The sequence below is a fragment of the Lethenteron reissneri genome, chromosome 44 (genome assembly GCF_015708825.2).
Source record: "Lethenteron reissneri isolate LAM-NWPU_2019-01 chromosome 44, ASM1570882v1, whole genome shotgun sequence".
NCBI lineage: Eukaryota > Metazoa > Chordata > Hyperoartia > Petromyzontiformes > Petromyzontidae > Lethenteron > Lethenteron reissneri.
This window is the reverse complement of record NC_083822.1, coordinates 6,166,763-6,186,726: the sequence shown is the minus strand read 5'-3', so window position 1 is coordinate 6,186,726 and position 19,964 is coordinate 6,166,763. Positions and strand designations below refer to the sequence as shown.

The 19,964-nt window shown below is 43.0% G+C and overlaps 1 protein-coding gene across 3 annotated transcripts in view; it reads right to left on the bottom strand.

The window, feature by feature from the left end:
- Positions 1-953: 953 nt before the first annotated feature.
- The window catches only part of CLCN7 (chloride voltage-gated channel 7), a 33,124-nt gene continuing 14,113 nt past the window's right edge, over positions 954-19,964 (bottom strand). The window contains exons 13-26 of one of the 3 annotated variants that reach the window (XR_009756428.1): positions 19,548-19,602; positions 19,182-19,242; positions 16,969-17,110; positions 16,064-16,157; positions 14,756-14,922; positions 13,834-13,885; positions 12,292-12,419; positions 11,671-11,756; positions 9,194-9,335; positions 8,449-8,526; positions 7,468-7,644; positions 6,009-6,089; positions 5,363-5,557; positions 954-2,953 (exon numbers count right to left, since the gene is read on the bottom strand). Coding sequence is in view for 2 of the 3 variants with exons in the window: in XM_061570121.1 (XP_061426105.1) it covers positions 5,471-5,557; positions 6,009-6,089; positions 7,468-7,644; positions 8,449-8,526; positions 9,194-9,335; positions 11,671-11,756; positions 12,292-12,419; positions 13,834-13,885; positions 14,756-14,922; positions 16,064-16,157; positions 16,969-17,110; positions 19,182-19,242; positions 19,548-19,602 (1,350 nt within the window). In the remaining variant the exon portion in view is untranslated. Of the gene's footprint in view, positions 5,558-6,008; positions 6,090-7,467; positions 7,645-8,448; positions 8,527-9,193; positions 9,336-11,670; positions 11,757-12,291; positions 12,420-13,833; positions 13,886-14,755; positions 14,923-16,063; positions 16,158-16,968; positions 17,111-19,181; positions 19,243-19,547; positions 19,603-19,964 lie in introns of all 3 variants that reach the window. The other 2 variants (XM_061570121.1, XM_061570122.1) reach the window with 2 other exon arrangements.

The following is a 19,964-nucleotide window of genomic DNA, read 5'->3' as shown; positions in this document are numbered from 1 at the left end:
AATATATTTATTTTGAAGTGTATTCTGTATTTGATTAGTAGCCGGTGTAAGTTATTTTTTTACGTGTCATTTGGTGTATTATGTATATAATTGCTAACCATTCTAGATTTCAAGTTCAGAATCAGAAGTTTATTTTCCGAGTAAATCCCATTGGGCTAAGTCGCTCTCTTCACGGTAATCAATCCATGGCAATTCGGTCGTCAGTAGGCCTTCCAATATTTCAGTTGTCTTGGATCAGGCCGTGTTTGTGAATGCAACAGAAACAGTACGGGCACACTCAGACAAGTTAGGAAGCATTGTGCTCACGATGGGTAACTTTCACATTGAGAAAATTGGTGGCCAATTTGAAAAATGGCATGAAGCTGGGAATCTGGAATGTTCACCACATGATTCCAAACAGTTCAGGACATCAGGCTAACTGAAAACCAGTTGCTTTAGTCCCCCAATTTGGTAGTTAAATGTCGTCTGGCTTATGAGCTATTTCAATGCAGAGGTTATATGTATTATTTACAGCTATATTCTATCTAAATTTCTGCTGATGAATCAGAGATCACAGACGCGTTAATTAAACTAACATAATACGAACATATTATTATTCTGTTACCAATTGAGATATGAGACAGTGTGGTTTTTAGGCTCATAAATTGCTTTGAATATCCGTGCATTATGCAATTCTACAACTGTAATTATTCTGCGAATCATGCAGAATGATTGTGCACCACAGCACTATATGTATGAGCAGAGCATCATTTCATCCGGAGCTGTACATTGTTGAGTTCCAGAAAATATCACCGCCTCCCCAAGACACAAAGGGCTGGCTGGAGGGTTTGTAAATAGATGAGCCCCGGAAAAATGACGTGAAAAAATAAGCCCTGTGTACGAATCTGCTATTCACCACATTAAAATGCTATAATGCATACCCTTCGAGATACCATACGACACGGACAAAAGCACAAAATTCATATTTAATTTATTCCACTAAGAGCGCGTTTCTGTACCATTACACAAGCTGAGATTCAAAAGGCGGCGCCACAGTATTCCGGCATGCACTCATAACATTTGTTTGGGCCCTGTGGTCTTGGTTCCATTAGCCCTAAAACGTGCCGTGAGGGGCCCAACACGTGTAACGCTCTGCACAAGGCCAGTCACCCACGTGGCTTACAGAGTAGTGGCATAGCTACCAAGTGTGTACTGTCGGTGGTGCAACTAGACCGGGGCCCATGGGCTGGAGGGATCCAGGCGCTGAATTATGAACATGGTGGGATATTTCATAGGAGGGGGAGGTATTAATATCACTCGTATGGTTTTTGGTTTAGATCGCGTAAGTATAAATGTGTCATAACCCTCCACCACCCGACACAGCCAGTAAGGTTTGTCACGCAAACACACGTGGCAATTAGTTACTACTCCCGCCCACTGGTGAGTTGGAGAGTAAATCCAAAACATTTACAATTTAAGTACGACGTTTCGCTGGTAATTACACGACTCCTTGCATCAGGACCCATGATATGCACCCTACGCCACTTTGACGAAGGCTAAATGTTGAGACAAAGAGCGATGATCGTGAAATATGGGCTATGCACGGGCAATGCTGCACAAGCCCCAACAATGTGGGCTCAGGATGGAGGACTGGAGTTTTGCAAGCTTATGTCACAATGCATTGCATAACTTTGTTGTAATGATATCAGTTATATTTAGTTCAGTCCAAATTTACATACAAGGTGTCACGGACATATCTTTAAAGGTTGATTGCAGCACAAACGTCGAGTGTGCATGAGATAAGGACATGGCTGGGCACATCATGCCCTTGCCACGCACTTCGATAGAGCACTCGCAGCACTGCATTGCGCTGCCAGCCCCCTGACACATTTAGAAACATTTTTGGGGGCCACTGCTGGTCAAACACATGGCTATTTTATACCAAAAGTGACGGTGACATCACCACAGCCTGTGACAGGCCAGGTGCAATTTGAGGCCACGTAAAGTGTTGAAGGCTCGCAGACAGGTCTCGGGACAGACCCAGGTGACGTGGTTTGGCTGACTGAGGTGACTGGTAGATGCACCAGCTATACCCCCTACTGTGCCAACTTGCTATATTTTATCTGCCCGGCTCTCTGCTCGTAGTTGTGAGCGTCAATCCTCTGCCCTCCGTTGTTGCCTCTTAACTGCCCAGTAGCGTTCTTCACGAGCCTTCTCCAGAGGCCAATCTTAACACCGCACACACAAATACCAGCACGTGTGCCACAAAGACGATCCATTTAGTCATATGGGCTGCTGGGGCCATTTTTTTAAATTACAGTCGCTGTGCGCAGACCCAAAATGCCAAGAGGCTAGACATGTCGGCTATTTTAAATGAATTATTTTTTTGACTGCGTTGGTGTCCAGGCTTTCATATTCATTCATAAGACTTCATTTAACACCTTCCTGGAAAAAAGTGGTCTGGTATGCAACGGATGACACCCGAAAGAGCCTTGAGGCATATGAAATAGCATAGCAACTATGGCATCTGGTAAAACGTTACATCTTAATTTTCTAAAGCCAAACACACTCATTCCAGTTACTTATACGTTGCTACATACACCTGACACCATACATCCATTTGTTAAAATAAATAACCTTTCACGACCTTTCAACACCTTCTTACATTCCCCTGGCCATCGCGTTACATTCCCATCCCTCATGGGCATAACACGCATCAGCATTCATTTGTAAGAACGTGCTCCTGGTTGACAGCAAATTATTTTAGTCATTTGATGGAGATGACAAATGACTTTAGCGGGACACCAATTTAACGTTTTTTGTTTTATTACCCGAGTATTAAGCAGACGCTGTGTAACATCAAACTTGTACGCGACTGTGCCAGAGCACAATAACAACCAAAACACAACTGCATCCAGCCACCTGCTTCGCTGATTCCGCCTGTGAATCCGAGTGAGACTAAAAGTTCACCTTCCTGTATTGTGACGGAGACGGGTACACACACAATTCACACGTGGGCGCGCGCACGCAGGAGCACAGTGTTACGGTCAAACGCGCGCAAGCACAGCAAAAGAAAAGTGCCTCTTAGCACTTTGTGCAAGGAAACCAGCCCATTTAGCAGGGCACATTATGAAAGGTGTTGGCACGTTATCGCAGGCTGGATAAAAAAAAAAGTGAGAACACACTTAGATTAAGGTGGAGGTGCAGCCGTGCAATTGCTTACTCACGGCGGAACAGCGTCCACTAAAGGTAGCTCTAGACAGCCCAACTCTCCCACGCTGGCCAGACATAGTGGATAAGGTGGGAGCCCCCACACTTTACCCCACAAACATGCCACCTGCCGATAGACTGTGTACCAATTTATGCTGCGGCGGGGGATTTAATAAATGTGCCCCATCGTTTCAACTCCCGCAACGGGAGATCAATGCGCAACCCATTACTCCACAGCAGCACCCATTATGAGAATATACTCCTCTACTTACGAACATTCGTCTTAAGAACTTTCAAAGATACGAACAAAGCTGTCCATATGTCCAGTTTCCGGTTCAGAGTTAGAGTCGTAAGTTCAACCACTGCGCAATAGATAGCGGCGGTGGCATCTGCAGATCAAGAACCAGTGGCATCGACATCTACAGATTATACAACTTTTAAAGCCATTCCCCGTGTTTAGTGTACACGCCGTACAACATGTTTGGAATCGACAGGAGTAAAGTTGGACTTACGAACAAATCGACTTACACACATACCTCTGGAACCTAACTCATTCATAAATAGAGGAGTCCCTGTAGTACATTACATTGTGGCTAAATATTTTTCCAGGTGTATTTCTAAATCCTCATTTATTTACCAATTGCATTCACAATTTACTGCTAGGGGCTGCTTTGTATAATTACTTCGTATTTAATTTAAAATGTACCTTCATTGTATGCACTGTGCAATATACACTTACATAAATATATATTCCAGATAAAACAGGCGAGTAAATTACGCCGTGAAATCAATTCACACAGCTTGCAGTGACAGGCGAAGTTCTCGTATCATGTCTATACCCCCCCCCCACCACCCCCGCTCTCATTTCAGGAGCAGGCAATCTCAAAATTGGGATAAAAAATAAAGCAGCAACATATGGAAAAGGTAGCCATCTTCATAGCTTGATACAGAGCCAAGCCACTGTGCAATTAACTCTTGAAGTACAAACAAATGCTACTGCAGCACATTTGTAAGAAGTGTTGATTATACAGCATTCCCCAGTCAGTGTTGGGGCCACTTGCTGCCACTTCACTTTAGTGAACACAGTGGTCACAGTGCCACAAAGTTCGTTGTGCAAGACCCCTGGCAAGAAAAACAAATGTACAACCCTTATGTCAATACACTGATGGATAAGGGCCCCCCCCCACCCCATGGGTTGTCTAATCAAACTCCACCACGCTGGTAAACGTGGGTTGGTGAAGGCTCGAGCATAAATGCTGGAGCATCTTGGAAAAAAATACAAAACGAAATATTCCTACGCTGCTAGCTGCAAACACAGTAGCCCTGCAGCAGCCTATAAGCCCTGTTTTCGGCATGGTAGCCGGCCATCCAAGCACTATCCAGGATCAACCATGCCTAGCTTCCGGATCTGGCGCATTCCAGGTGATTTGGTCAGGAGTGGCAAGTAAAAAAACAACCACATATGAATGTTAAGTGGTTCAAAAAAAAATATTACGTGGAAATCACAATCAAAGTACAGGATAGAGCGGCGAGTGTTAAGGTTTGCAATTTTGTAGGATCTATTAATACTCAATGCTCTGAAAGAAGCATTGCTCTTTTAGCAAGAAATTTCAAGCAATATAAACACCCCATAGATCAGAAGGTTGGCAATCGAAATAACGAGAAAAGGCATTTTTTCGAATTTAGTAAAGAACTCAATATTTCCAGAGCCGCAATGCATGTGAATACGAAACGGTCCTTAATAAATAAAGTCACGTAGCATCCTTAAAGAGCCGCATGCCACTCCAGAGCCGCACGTTGCCGACCCCTGCCCTAGTGGTAGGAAAGTCAAATTCGCATTTGGAGTGCCTATTACCTACTAGCTTTAGGTAAGAAATGTGAATTCAACCAGTGTACAGTGAAACAGGTTACTTGTGAAGAGAGTGGTAATTAAAGCCTGAATATAAAGTTCTCCCACGTGTGACCTAAGACCACAAACTTAAGCAATTAAGGATGCAGTCCTGAGCGCATCAGGCTTTTAAATGTTAGTGGCCCCCCACTGGAAAAATGTTGCATTTGTACCAACATAAACAACACTTTCATTATAGAAAAAGCATACGCTCGATCTGTATATTATATTTACTCACGCGGGTATTCACACATACACACACACAGCATCCACTATTCGACGTACAATTGTAAACACGCGCTACATTTGCCAGCTTGTCCTCCTGCCATTGAACCAATGATGCCTTTGGCCCTGAAAGCAACGAAGCCAATGAAGGCCAATCTCTCCGCACCATCACGTCTGCGTAAGCGGCACCTCCTCCAGGCCCCCTTTGTGATAGCGGTACCGTGCCAGATCCTTGCGGGTCACCAGCCCAATTACCTGTGCAATGCAAACACATGACCAACACACACAAATGCAGATTAAAAGTGCCCATGAAAATGCACGGGCTAACAGTTAGATAATCATACATATACCTGCAGGCCTAAATACATAACAGTTAACAGATATTTTCCACTGTAAAAAACATTCACTTTCTAAATCCACTGCTGGATAAAGGCTTCCCCACGCGATGAGGGTTGTTGTTTTTAATACTTCACCACACTAGAACTTACAGTACAGTACAACAATGTGTTTTGATGCACTGCCCTCCTCTGCCCACCATGCCGACAACTCCCGTTTTAAGTACAGCGTCATTGTTCCTGAGATCTTATAAGATACAGCTCATTCTGAGCGATCAGGTTATATTTTAGTGCAGGGTGGTTACATTTACACACAGACACACGCCAGCGTGATTGCGCAACAGCACGCGGCACTCTGAATGACGCCTCACCCTGTTGTCGCCGTTGCAAACCACCAGGTGGCGGAGCCCGAGCGCGCGGAACAGCTTGAAAATCCTGTGCAGCGACGCCTCCTACAGACAGTGATTGGCAAAGACAGCACCCACAGGCATTCCACATTCAACTCTCTCGCATACCTGCCAACCCATACTGTTCACCCGTATTCTTGTACGGGGAAATTGAGTTTTCAGACGTTTCGATACGGGCAAAAAAATGTATCTATTTGTTTGTGTGTCTCCCTTGTTATGGGACTTTGTAGGATAAACTTTGATATTTATAAGGGCACGGGATGACCAATAAGGTCTGAATTGGTCTGTAATAAGGTAGGCACTGATAAGGGGTTGACAGGTATGGTCTTAGCTGTGCTGTCAGACAAGGCATTCATAATGTACCGTCCTTTATGAAGCCACGGCTGGATAACAGCCTTCCCATCCTGTTTCAGTCAAGGCGGTTCTTTGACCATACCTCATCAGCCTGGTTTGTTGAGGGTTGGTAAAGGGGGGAGGGCCTGGGACTGGTTAAGATATCACTTGCTACAGATATTAGCTGTGGCCAGGAATCAAACTCACATGCAAGAATGCCATTGGAGCACCCCTTGACCCCAATGCTATTAGATGTAAAACTACTGCTACCCAATAATTTTAATGACCAGTTTCATTCATTGCTTGGACATTTCTCTATCCCTGCTGTAAATGGTGCACAGGGCAGACAAGCAAGACAATATGGGGGGGCGAGGCCATCATCTAGCTGTAGCGTGCTCGCCACTTGTGGTAGAAGTTTACTGTTCGAATATGGCAGGCCTCCCTGGTTATAATTGCAGCGTATTAACCATACAAATAAGTGATGTCTGTACCAGTTTAAAGGGTAAAAACCTACTATATTTTGCCACTGGTAAAGGAGGTCTCAGTGTAAATGCTTACCCCGAGCTCTCAATACTCCGATAGTGCACTGTTTTTGAGTTGTACACCTTTTGGCGTCATCTGGTCCAACGCCAATGGAGACTAGGCTCTAAGGAAAGCTGTCTCAGGTGTGGACCAATCAACTTCAAGGACAGTGCATATTATTACCATTATCAGAGTTGTTTATTTTTGTTTGCATTTTGACTGCTTGTGTTGCGGTTATTTGCAAACATGATGCCTTGTATAAAGGTGTCAGTTTTGTACCAGTTTAAAGGGTAAAAACGTACTACTATAAGTGATGTCTGCTTTACAGTGGATATTAAAGATCCCCTGACATCATTTAAAAAAGAGTAGCCCATTGGTCCAAATGTAGCTCCTTAAAAAAAAATACCCACAAATTACCCAATTGGGATTACACGTAGCAACATCACTCCATATTTAAAGACTAAATCACCTGTCAAAAATAGCGCTTTGGTGAAAGCTACCCCTGTGCCAAAATAATGTCGCAAAAAGGAAATTTAGCAGATTATTATAATGGCAGGGAAGGCGGCACCTGTGGTACGGTGTACGGTGTGGGGTTCATGTAGCTCGAGAGGTCGACGGTGCACTCGCGCTCCTCTTCCGACACGTGTATCGACTGAATGGGTGGAAAGCGCGGGTACGCGTCCCGGAAGTCCTTCAGCGTCAGCCGGTGCCTCGGCTCGCCCACGTCACTCCGCTCCATGAAGGCCTGCACTCCTCGCGTCGGGAAGGCCGCGTGGGTTACTTAGGCTTGTGGCCTCCGACTTGGCAAAACTGCATTTCTAAAATTAGGACACTCAGTCACCTGTTGTCTTTAAAGTCATTCTAAGTGCCATCGCTCTAATGAGCTGCATACTTGCTAACCATGCGTGATTATAAGTGGCAGGATGTCGATCTTTAATCCCTTTCATCACATACCAATTATAAAAGCAATGATTCTCATATTTTTTCCTCCAAAAACGTTATGGAGAGGGTATGGATTTGCTTAGAAAACCAGTATGCGTTCAAAGGATTTTGAATTCAGAAGCATACCACTTAAATCGATCGGTAAAAATGTCAAGTATGCAGCTTGTTGTAACTAATAAATGCAAGTTTTCAAGCAAACATATTAAAATGGCCAGCATTTTCTTGGGGATTCGACTGTATGAAGATAGGTGCGCAAGGGAACGTGCAAATGCACGTGCAAACATGCGCATGTAGAACGTGCACCTGTGCCCATTCATTCTAACAAGTGAGCCAACCTTGCTGGTATATAGTAAATAGGTTTTTTTTTTCTGAATAAAAATGCTTTTTCCAAGTAATTCATTGCCAATTATCCCAGTGACTTCAAAGATTAATATAAAACATATTAAAATATGAAAAAACGAGGCATACGTTGGTTCAGGGTAAAGTTTTTGGTTTAGCAGGGGAGGCAATGAGGCTAAGTGGTGGTGGACTGCAGTGGCCGCGGAAAAAGATGAGCACGTGTCAACACTTCTAAGTGCAACACCACAAGCAGTTGGAGAACACCCACCTTGTGTTTTAAAAGCACAATCAGCTGAGAACGCAGCATGAGCCCACGCAGCTTCCCAAAATCATCTGCGTCCCCCTGCTAACACAAGAATAATCACACATTTGTGAACAAAAACAGCCAATTCCCATCAATAAACCAGCGTGGACGCATTCCTGGAACCTTCCACATGTAAGAGCATTTGTTACATTGGTAGTATAATAGATATTTAATAAACCGCAGTCATGAAATTTATCATTTAATCATGCAAATCTTCTCCAGTATCGGTGCCTTCCTGCTAAGCGGGGAGTGCACATTAAGGAGCAATGCAAAATAATATGTGTTTGTACTATTTGGGTCTTTCGGTGTGACTTTACCGAGAGACCCAAAGAGTATGAATTCCTGCAGTCACGAAACCTTTAAGTCAAGATTTAAAATGTTTTGTATACAGGCGAGTCCCCAATGCGTTCTTGGAAACCCCATCGTAAACTGGATCACCGTAAATCAGACCCTATTTTCCCAGACAGTAGAATCAGTATAAACATCACTTGCCTATGTTTTCCTTTTATCGGCCATATTTAACAGGGTTTAATAGGTAAAATTCCACAAAAACCATTAAGAATAACAAAAGCTCCACGCCAAGTCACATCGGAAACCAGACTGACTCAAATGTGTTCGGAGTCATGTCGGAAAATGCGTCGTAAATAAAGTTTCTGCGTCGCAAATGGATCCACAAGATTCTTGGTTGAGAAACAAAAAAAGTCATCACCTCGTTGACGTTGACCACGTCTTCTCCCTCCTCCACTATGGGGAAGCCATTGTGGTTTGCCGTGTTGTCGCTGAGGATGTCCACGATGCGGCCCACTTGCTCAAAGCGCTTGAAACAGACCACCGGGTGACTCATCACCTCGCTATACGCAGCAGCAGCAGCAGCAACACACATTAATAGGGCAGGAGGCATTGGTAAAGACATCAGGTGTGCAAGGAACATATGTGAGATGAGAATGCCTGCAGAGTGGAACATATGGATAAGCATGGAAATAACAATTTATTATAATAATATGCAACCCTTTGCGAAGCCACTGCAACAACCCCCACATCATGTCAGAACTGGCGGTTGTTTGACAATACTTTACCACGCTAGGAAGTGCAGGTTCGTAATGTCTGCCACGACCGGAAATCCTCTCTCCTCATAAGATCACATCGTAACCGAGTGAAACACAGAGTAGAGGAGGAATGAGAGGTGAATGCAAAAAGATATGTATGTATGTACATTGAACTTCTCTCGCACCGTACATAACCAACCATGGTCATCGGTGGACGGAAGGACAAGTAAACACAAAAAGCAGCTCTAAAGAAATGAGGTATGCATGAGGAACATGATGCATGAGTGCAGTCGAGACAACTGCTATTAGGATGGCCTTTCTTGAAGAGGGCAGATACTAAAAGGCTATCAGAGGAAGGATTGCCTTGGATACAACAGCATTAAGTAAGAAAAAGGGCTACAGATAACAATGATGAGTACAGAATTGAAGATTCATAATAAACGTTTTTGGGTTAGATGGCGTTATTTATAAATGTGTCGTAACCCTCCACCACCCGACACGGCCAATCAGTAAAAAAGTGTCACGTTGACAAAAGACAAATAGTTCACTACTTTAGTCCACCGGTGTGTTGAAGAGTAAAACCACAACATTAACAATTTTTTTTTATAATATTGGTCGCGAAAGCCTACGTGTTAGAATTGAAGATGCTTACAAAAACATTCTAATGAAGGAAAGTTTAATATTCAGCAGACATGGACACTGAAAGGAAGAGGTTAGAAGAAAAAAACATTTTCAGATGTGGGTATGGTATCGGACAGAGAAAATCAGTTGAACTGAATGAAAGAGTAACCAAAAGTGTAGGGCAAGCTTCAAGGGGACAGAAGTCTAATTTTGACAATTCAACAGCTAAAGAATTTGATTTGCCATATTGTCAGGTGTGAAGACTTTCTGAAGGAAGCTCTAGATGGGCTTCGGGGAGATTGCCAAGAAGGAAAAAAGGAAGATGCTTCTCAACAACTTGAAGAAAGGGGTTCCTTATGCCAAAATGAAGAGGAATGTGCCAGATCGGACAAAATGGCAGAACCTGAACCGAGAACCTGCCTCCAAGCAGATCATTTGGGACCAAGATATCTAGAAGGAACACTGAATATATAAATTCCTTCACCGGTTGTATTAGAAGTAATGTTCAATCAGACGAATGATAACACAACACATGAGGACGATGAACAGCATCATCACACACCAAATTTAATACAAGAGCACATCCCCACTGCCAACAACTTCTATAAACTATTGGCAAAAATTCAGCGCTTCAAGATAAGTTACTGGGCACAAAACTAACCAGTGCCCCTGCCAGTAGCTGTAAATCCATATGTACTTGGCTTTTGTGTAACAAAAGCACAGGGGACATCACATAGATGGCGCTTCCTTCCTGCATGAATACCAAGCCAGACAGAGCTTCGCTTGTATGCACACAACACAGCCTCTAAGCAACGTAAGAGACCGCAGACTGTCTTAACAGATGTGCTAAAAAAAATAAACTTCTCATTTAAATACTGTTATTTTTGAGACAGGAGAAGAACTGGCTCACTCTGCATGTCTTTGTTATGACATAACATATTCTTTGTTCTTTCGGTAAAGTCATGTAGAAGGGAAATAATAAAATAATAAAAATCTAACATAATAAGATTAAATTCTCACGACATTTCGGCCACAACGCAAACAGCCGTCCTCAGGTGAAGAAAAGGGCTGTCGGAAAGACAGCGACGTGACTTTACCGAAAGAACCAAGAATATGAATCCATGCAGTCACGAAAGCTTTAAATCGAAAAATTACATAACATGTTCACATTTTTCATAATTTTCCCCCAATATTATATTGATTGTGCTTGCCATGTCATGTCAATGTTGTGTCATGAGAGAAAGTATCCATGAATTGGGGACCGGCCTGAGACCATCAACTTACTTCACTTGAAAACCCTGTTAAGTAAAGAATCTCGGCAGTACCAGATCAATGCTCTGAACTCTGAACCACCCAGTCAGCTCAATAGTTACGATAAAATTACTTTAAAATTGCGACCACTAACAAGCACGCAATTTTATATAAACACTGTTCAACAAATCCCATTTCCAAATACAATAGCGACGATCGATTTGATGAGTGGGAGAAGAAACCACATCCAACGGGGTGATCGACTAACCTCGCCGTGAGGCTGTGAGATGTTGCGGGTGGCTCCCAGCCCATGAACGGCACACTCTGTAACTTGATATGGATGTCGTACAAACCCTGCAGACAGGATTAGTGAGAATTAGTATGTGCTCCTGGCCATGGTTTCCTTAAAATGTACTCAACCGAAAGAGAGGTGTGTAACCATTCATTAATTTCAATACATTCTTCGCAGCATGATACATGCATTGAACTTGTGTGTAAAAAATAAAACGGTTTGCCTATAGCCAAATCACCCGGAATGTGCTCAATTGCATCAGATCTCAGAAAGCTATGCAGAGTTGAGCCTGCAAAGTGCTTGGATAGGTGGTTACCATGCATAAAAACCTGCAAGTTCACAGACACCCCCTGCTGGAGCTACTCACCCAACATGCACTACAATGGCAAAAAAAATCTATTCTCCATCTCAGGAGAATAAATGAGTTTCCTTTTTATTTCTAGCCTTCCTTGACCCGATGGTTGGCCGCCAAAATCGACTAGCCTATGCCACTGGGCTCTCCCTTCGGCTAATCTTCTGAGTTGTTCCATACTGAGCCCTGTTCAAGCAGCAAAGTAATCAATAAAAGGCTAACCCAGAAAATATTTCACAGCACACCTCAAAGCAGAAGTCCCCGACCCACTTGGCCATCATGAGCACGAGCATGATGGGCAGACCGTAGCTCACGTTCCCCGTCGCCTCCACCAGGATGACAGTGAGGCTCAGGGTCATCCGCACAATGCCACCTGTTCAACGGTACCCACAGCCAAAGGCACCGATGAATACAAAGACACACGGAAAAATAAATATGCGTTGACCCATATGTGCATGACAGAACCTACACACAGAATAACAAAGATCCCCCTAGGGCCAAAGCAGAATTTTGGGGCAAGTGCTGTTAGCGAGCACCTATGAAGGCCAGCACGGCAGACGAGGAGATGGATGGCCAGCACCACACCCCAAGTAGTGATGTTTACACACCGCACCAGGAACTTATTTGAGGCTAAGTCTACCTAGGGAAGGCCGAGAACTTATTCAGATAACCGTCAATGGTGTTAGCTGTCAGCGGGAATCGAACTCGGGTGACTGGGTTCGTAGCATAGTGCTTTAACCACTGCGCTACTGCTCCCTACGCACAGAATAACACACATTCATACACACACACACACGATGGAAAATACAAACACATATATTGGTCCTGTGATAGGAATGCAATATCACGGACAGAGCTAAATGGAAGGCAATGATCACCAATGTCTTTATCCTTAACACAGAAATAGGAATGTAGAATTACACCAATGGAGACAAATGTTGCCCCATTTTCAAGTGAGTGAGAAAACATTTTGACTTTTTAATTATTGTTTATTTCAAATAACATCATAGGCCTGCGTATTTCCCGTCTTATTTTAGGAGCACCTTGTAAACGTGAAACTTGAACATCCCTATGGAGTGGTGTTATGCATGAAAGAGCACAGCCAATAAATAAATACCTCCCATATGCTTTTACTGGCTTGCATAAAATGACCATTGCGAATGCTTTCATTAATATTCACAATACACTCCAAAAGGAGAGTTGGAAAACTTATTCTCCAAGATGTATCTGAACAACACAGCATCAGTTTTTTTTCGCAAAACAAATATGCCATGTCAAATTCACTTTTCCATTAACGTTAAAAGCACACTCTTGTCCCTTTGGGCTGAATGAAAGCTGGGCGACTTGCACAGCATTTTTGAAGGCAATCAATATTAACAGGGCCATACAAAGGGCTGTGTTTATAATTGCATGCTTTGAACAGGGCATGCAGGGTTAAAAATAAACATATCCGGGCACGACTTTTAGGGTTTTCACGCTTGTGATACAAATTGGGAGACATTGCGCGTGCCAGTGTCAGATGGCCTTAAGAGCACAGCAAAGATAAAATGATGCTGGGGAGTAAAATATAGAATGTGTGAACATATCATCCAGGCTGTTCTCTCTGCATAACAATTGAATTCCCATTAATCTTGAAAGATATCAAAGAACCAACTCGAATTAGCACCATTGTGTTGCACTGCGATGAGTGAAGCACAGTGGCGTGCACTTCAGGCCGTTGTCCAGACGCACGTTTCCGATCCGAGTGATGCAAAGGAGATGCCAAGAGCTTGGATGGTTTCCCTTACCCAGCTGTGCAGCAGCTCCCATGAGGGCATACTTCCCCGGGTCAGCCCATGCCTGTGGAGGTAAAACACAGCTGTCTTATTGAGGGCAGTGCTTTTTGAACAATCCAGCTGATGCCTTTTGCCTTTCAAGTCGTGCTAATGTGTCACGTCGGTAAAGCAACTTGTTACAGCTGAGTAGCGAAGCATAATGAAAATTTCGCTGTCAATAGACATGCACATGACACAAACATTTGATTTATGGCAATGTCCCCCACGTACACGCAACTGCATTTAAACCGAGTAAAAATATACTCGGGGTAGGAATTTTAAAAAAGCATATCCACACAACTATAATGGGGTGCAGCAGTGGTACGGCTTGGCAGCTTGAGTAAGATTCCTGGACAAGGTTAACATCAGTGGCGAGCAATATCTGAACAATTCCTGGGCACCCCCTTCACCAATTCAGACAGACCATCATGGTGAAATATAGTCAAGGTACCCCCAAGCAATACCACTTAACTTTTTCTCCGTAACAATCCAAGTTTACTCGTGCTATGACAAGAGACAAAGAAATCTCCGATGCCAGAAAAAGTCCCTGAAAGATGACATGTCCCATCAAAAAGCCCGAATTCACAGTGCAGGCAGCATATCTCTATTATACCCTGAAGATTATTCATTAAATGGCAATTAAATTCAGCCAAAGTGTGCAAAACGAAATATGATTTTTTTTTAAGCCATTAACTTCCTACACTTGAGAACCCAGTTTAAGCAATAGCAGCTGAAACCTGGATTTAAAGGCAGGTTCTCAGCAATTCCAACACAAAATTAGTCCACTGAACCAAACAGCCGGTCACATCACAAGACACATCACGACAGGTCGACCATCACAAAACAGCAGAGACCCAACTCTATGCCCCACGTCGTCAGGCGCATGCGTACTCACGCCTTTGCTCATATAGGACAGGAAGATGCCAAAGAGACGGCCCCACGCTGCACCCAGCAGCAGTGAGGGGATGAACACGCCACTGGACACGGCGAGGCCGTACGTCCAGCATGCCACCAGGAAGTAGCTCAGGCAGAAAAGGCCCAGAGTCACTGGGTTGTATGTGCCTGTCGCCCACAGAAGGAACAATGTCGCAAACACAGCAGGCGTTATTTTTTCTTTGTTTTTTTTGGTAATTTTCCCCAAATGTTATCCCAATTGTGCTATCAGAATCACATAATGAGAATCAGTACCCATTCAGAGATCTCTCACAGAACACTGAAACTCATTCGTGTTAGATAATGGTCCACGGAAGCGGATATCAGAGCTACCTTTGAAATCCCTTTCAATGACGTCTGGCCCACACAATATAGGGATACACTTTCCCATCACCCGCTTCTGGATTCGAACCCAGGTACGATGCCAGCTCAGCATTCGGACCTATTGTGCCACCCAGCCACCACTGGTTTCTTTTCAATCAGAGCTGTAGCAAGATATATAAAGTAGTGCTAACAAAAGACAGAAGTGAGGCTCTGGGTGCAATTCACAGGTTGGAGGGGAATTAAAGAGCCTGAAGGAGCACTCTGTGTTATGCGTTTTCCATTTACTCTGCCAGAATGGAGGAATCCACCAACTTAAATTACCTTCCACCAACATGTGTAGCTTACTCTCTCTCTGTTTGTGGCATCTTATTGGGTGTGCAGTTATGGCGTTTCAAGTACAACCATTGCCAACATGGTAATTTTTCACCGATTTGCATTTTTAGTAATTGGCCACTGTGTTTTAGTCACCATTGCCAGTGGTGCTGTTACCAAGACACCTCACCAAAATGTTTTTTTACACAGGGCTTACTACATCTCACTGAATATTTTCCGGGTTGCTGGTAGACTCGAGTAAGCACGTGACTGGTAACCACAGCCATAGCAAGAGGTCTACTAAATGTGGCGACAGGTGCAGAAATATTTTCTAGGTCGCCAACCCAGATAGACCCAGCTGAAAAGAAGCCCTGCATTCAAACAATGCAGCGCTAACTAAATACTAATTTTCATAAACGTTACACAATACACATCATCGTATCTTATCATTCCATACCATGACTTATACAATCCCAGATGTAACGTTCTGCTCAAGATAAGTGTTTATCACAGAAAGAGCACACAGAAAAGTATAAGTGGTAAGTATTTGAAAAAAAAAACACGTGACATGATATCATGTGGGAGAAATAAATAAGAAGGCTATGTCTGCAATGGTGGAGTGAGTTGTACAGACCAGGGGGGTCGTGGAACAGGCTACGGACGCTTTTCTCTGGGGTGTTGAAGAAGGTCGTCGCCATTGAGTTGTACTCCCCGTCATTGCAGAATAACTGTGGAAGAGAAATAGATGCCGTTGTGTGGCTCAGTGGGACAAAGACCAAGCCAGCCAACGATCCACATGTCTCAATGACTAGATGAAGTGTCATAATTGAAATCATGAATAAATTGCTCTATTGCTATCGTAATGCATGTTGAAATATATAATGGTATGAATCTATTGGGATGGAACAGTGGTTGATACCTTGTGCTATGAACAATGTCACCACAGAGTTATATTCCCGGTCACAGTTAACACCAGGGGCAAGTGATATCTGTACGAGTTCTGCGCACCCCCCTTCACCAACCCACACTGACTCGTGTTTCAGTATGGTCAGCAACCCCATGACTGACAACATGGAGATGTCTTGAGCCAGAAGTGGATTGACAAAGGATTGTAAATTGAATTGATTTGATTGAATTGAATTATTTTATTGTAGTATGATATATATAAAATCTAGTGGTAGAACCACAAATGTATTTTAACTCATCGATTCTTAAATGCACAATTTAATACTGCATTGTGAGCAAAACAATTAATTACCAAGGATGAACCGATGGATCCTTGAATATAATTTGCATCATCACTACCACCACAATCACCATGTACCTTTGGGAACCGTTATGAATGAGTTTTCTAGCAAAAGTCTAAACGCTTCACATGTACAAGTGAACACTTGCAAACAGGTAACTGTCTGCAGACAGGCATGCATGAACCCATGCGGTGCTCAGTCATTAATCAATATTGCCCACTTGTGGAATAGCATGGCATGGCAATTAGAAAGGCAGCGAACAGCCGAAAGAGAGACAGGAATATATGCGTACCTGCAAGGTGTAGTCCGCGCTCTTGTCCTCGCCAAGAGGCTGGCAGTCGTTGGAGAAGTATATCATGGTGAAGGAGACAACGGCTGTGACGGTTGCCACCAGCATGGCCTCCAACACCTGCTGCGCAGGCCGATGAATGTACCTGAACGACAGCCAACAAACAACAAAGCGCAAGCTCAGAGCCATGCTTTCCACTGGAGGCTGTGCAGTCAAAACATCTAACTTGTTAAACAAGTTCCAAAAAATCGTGCACATACATGAATTATGTAAAAGTTTCCCAAAAAGCGTTTTACAACAGAAGTATCTAATTTGCAGTACGTAGGTTGATGGGTAGGTGTCAAGGTAAAACATGTGAAGTCATTTTGCTCTGGTTTGTATATCCAAGTATTGGGTAACCCTGTTATCATTTTGGCTGGTTTGCAATCGGGTAAGTCCCTAATAGGAACACTAATTTACAGTACACTGTTTCATATTGGATCATCTTTAAAAGCATTATAGCACGCTCTGGCTACAAACGGAGATTACCTTAGTTGGAATGCATTTGTAAAAAGCTATTCTGCCACAATTAGTTTTTTTTAAATACCCAAAAATTGCAGGATTTTCTGTCAACTAATTTGGCTGATTTAACAAGAATCCTGTACCATACCTATTACTTTAACCATTTTTTATCCACATCGTCATTGGTAATATCGCCATGGCACTGAGAAAAATATGTTTGGCTTCAAATTCACGTAACATTACTATCAGACCTTTGTAGTAATCGCCACAATCAATGATCGCCCCTTTTCCCACAACCAAAAGGACAGACGTGAAGTGTGCAAATCAATAATTATTTTCAGTAATTATCTGCAATTATGAACACAACCAACAAAAGCCAGAAGCATAGTGTGCAAGTGCACTTTATACCCTTGTTTTGGATATACGAACCTCTAAATGCGTTTAGCGTGTGTGTGCATGCAACCACTGCCTGATTAGTTTCACAGGCTTTTCTCCTTATTCAAATGTGCCAAACAAAGCAGGCTTCCGATACTTTAAAAGTTTCTTCTTTTTCACGGCTGCAAAAAATAGATCTCATCCACTAGAATTTGTCGAAAGAATTTGACTTCTTTCACTTATTAAATGGAAATGAAGATGAATGGTATGAACTAAACACATGTGATGGTAGTATTATTCCAGTAAGGAGTCTCAAAAAAGGGGAAAAAAACACATGCCCTTGGACTGCTACATGCAACAGAGGCTCAGGAGAACAAGAAATTAAATAATTATTTTCCACCCCAAAGAGGGAAGAATGTTCTCGGTGATCTCAACAAATGTTCTACCCGGGGATATATGATATATCCACTTTTTAATGACTGGGTTTCTCATCTGCAGTATAGTACGTGGTCTGTGAAGCATGTACTCTGCCATAATGCAAAAAAACGCAGTCCAGTCGATATTTAATGTAGCTATGCACACATGGGAAGGATTTGAGTTCCGGTTGATCCAATTCTTAAGAAAACCTAAGTAAATAAAAAATGAATGCATGTAAAAACATTTACCCAACAGAGTCTCGCTGAGTATAAAGCCTTTAACATTTAAGAGGGTTACTGCATTGAGTTGTGTATCCATTTGTGTTGGCAACTTTGGAGGAAACGAGGGATAACCTGGAGAAAACCCAACTCATACGAGGGGTAACACTCAGCACTGCCATCTCCCAGCCACCTCACAACCTCAATGCCTACAACACCTGGAAATGCAATGGTAGTCACCCTTCCAAGTAATATCCAGGCTCAAGTTTGCTTCGCTTCTGAGGTCTAGGATCAAGTAGATTAAGGGAATTTTGGGTGTAACCTCCATGTGACCTTCACAAAAAAGGCCACAAAAACCATCCTAACCATACTACCAGTGTGCACATATACACAAGCATTTGTAGCATTACCAAAATAAACAAGGGCCTTGTGCTGCTGTGCTATTTAATATTGATGGCAAGCTAAATTCTACACAGCATGTCATCTGATCAGTATGTACAGATGCTGTGGAATGGTGAGCATCTGCCTTTCCTCAGTGTAGGGCCACCAGACAATATCGAATAACACATGTAACAATCAATCCGATATATTCAGATATCAACTATGTACAGCATGCCATGAAAGCATAGAGCCTGCAGTTAGTAATTTAATGTGATTGGGCCTTAACCGCACTGAGAGTGTCGATGTATCAGAACACCACCTTACCGGATCCTGAGAACTGTCAGCCAATAGTTGAGGAAATTGAACAAGGCTCCCAAAAGACCTCCTGCAGAGGAACACGGGGAGATAGTTTACACCTGACATACCATCCTACAAAGGTTTAGTGGCATACATTTAGATTTGGCAGTTTAATGTATTCAGTCAACAGCTGCAGTTTAATGTGCAGTGTGCATTGAGACAATGTAAATTACAAAAATACAAGACATTTTGGAAGTAAATATTTGTCCACTGATCTTTAAAATGCTATTGTTATTTAGCTAATTAGTATAGATGCATAGATTTGCTTACAAGAACTCTATCCTGGTTAAAACTAGCAACTTAATGACATGCACAGATATGATTATGCCTTACCAAAGACACCCATGATCAGAAATAAGGGAATTTCATAAATGTAGTACGCAATGCCCTATAGGGGGGGGGGGAAACACACACATACACACGAAGAGGTTACAATGGAAATGTCATCAGAATAAATTGCTCACTTTTTAATTGTTGTGTCAAGAGTAAAAGTGATTTCCTTCTTAAATTAGGATTGAGGCATTGGTGCTCACCTCTTGTTTACAGCCCTGGGCCAGTGGTGGAAATTATACTTCCCTCTGACAGGGTCTAGTCTCTCCATAGCATGACCACTTTGGAGTTCCCCACAAAGTGGTACTCATTCTATCGACTTCGGAGGATGATGGGCTGAGTCACCCCCCCCCCCCGCCCCCAAGATATGAACTTGCTGCTTTCTGATTGTGAGCCACTCCCTCTACCACTGAACCACCC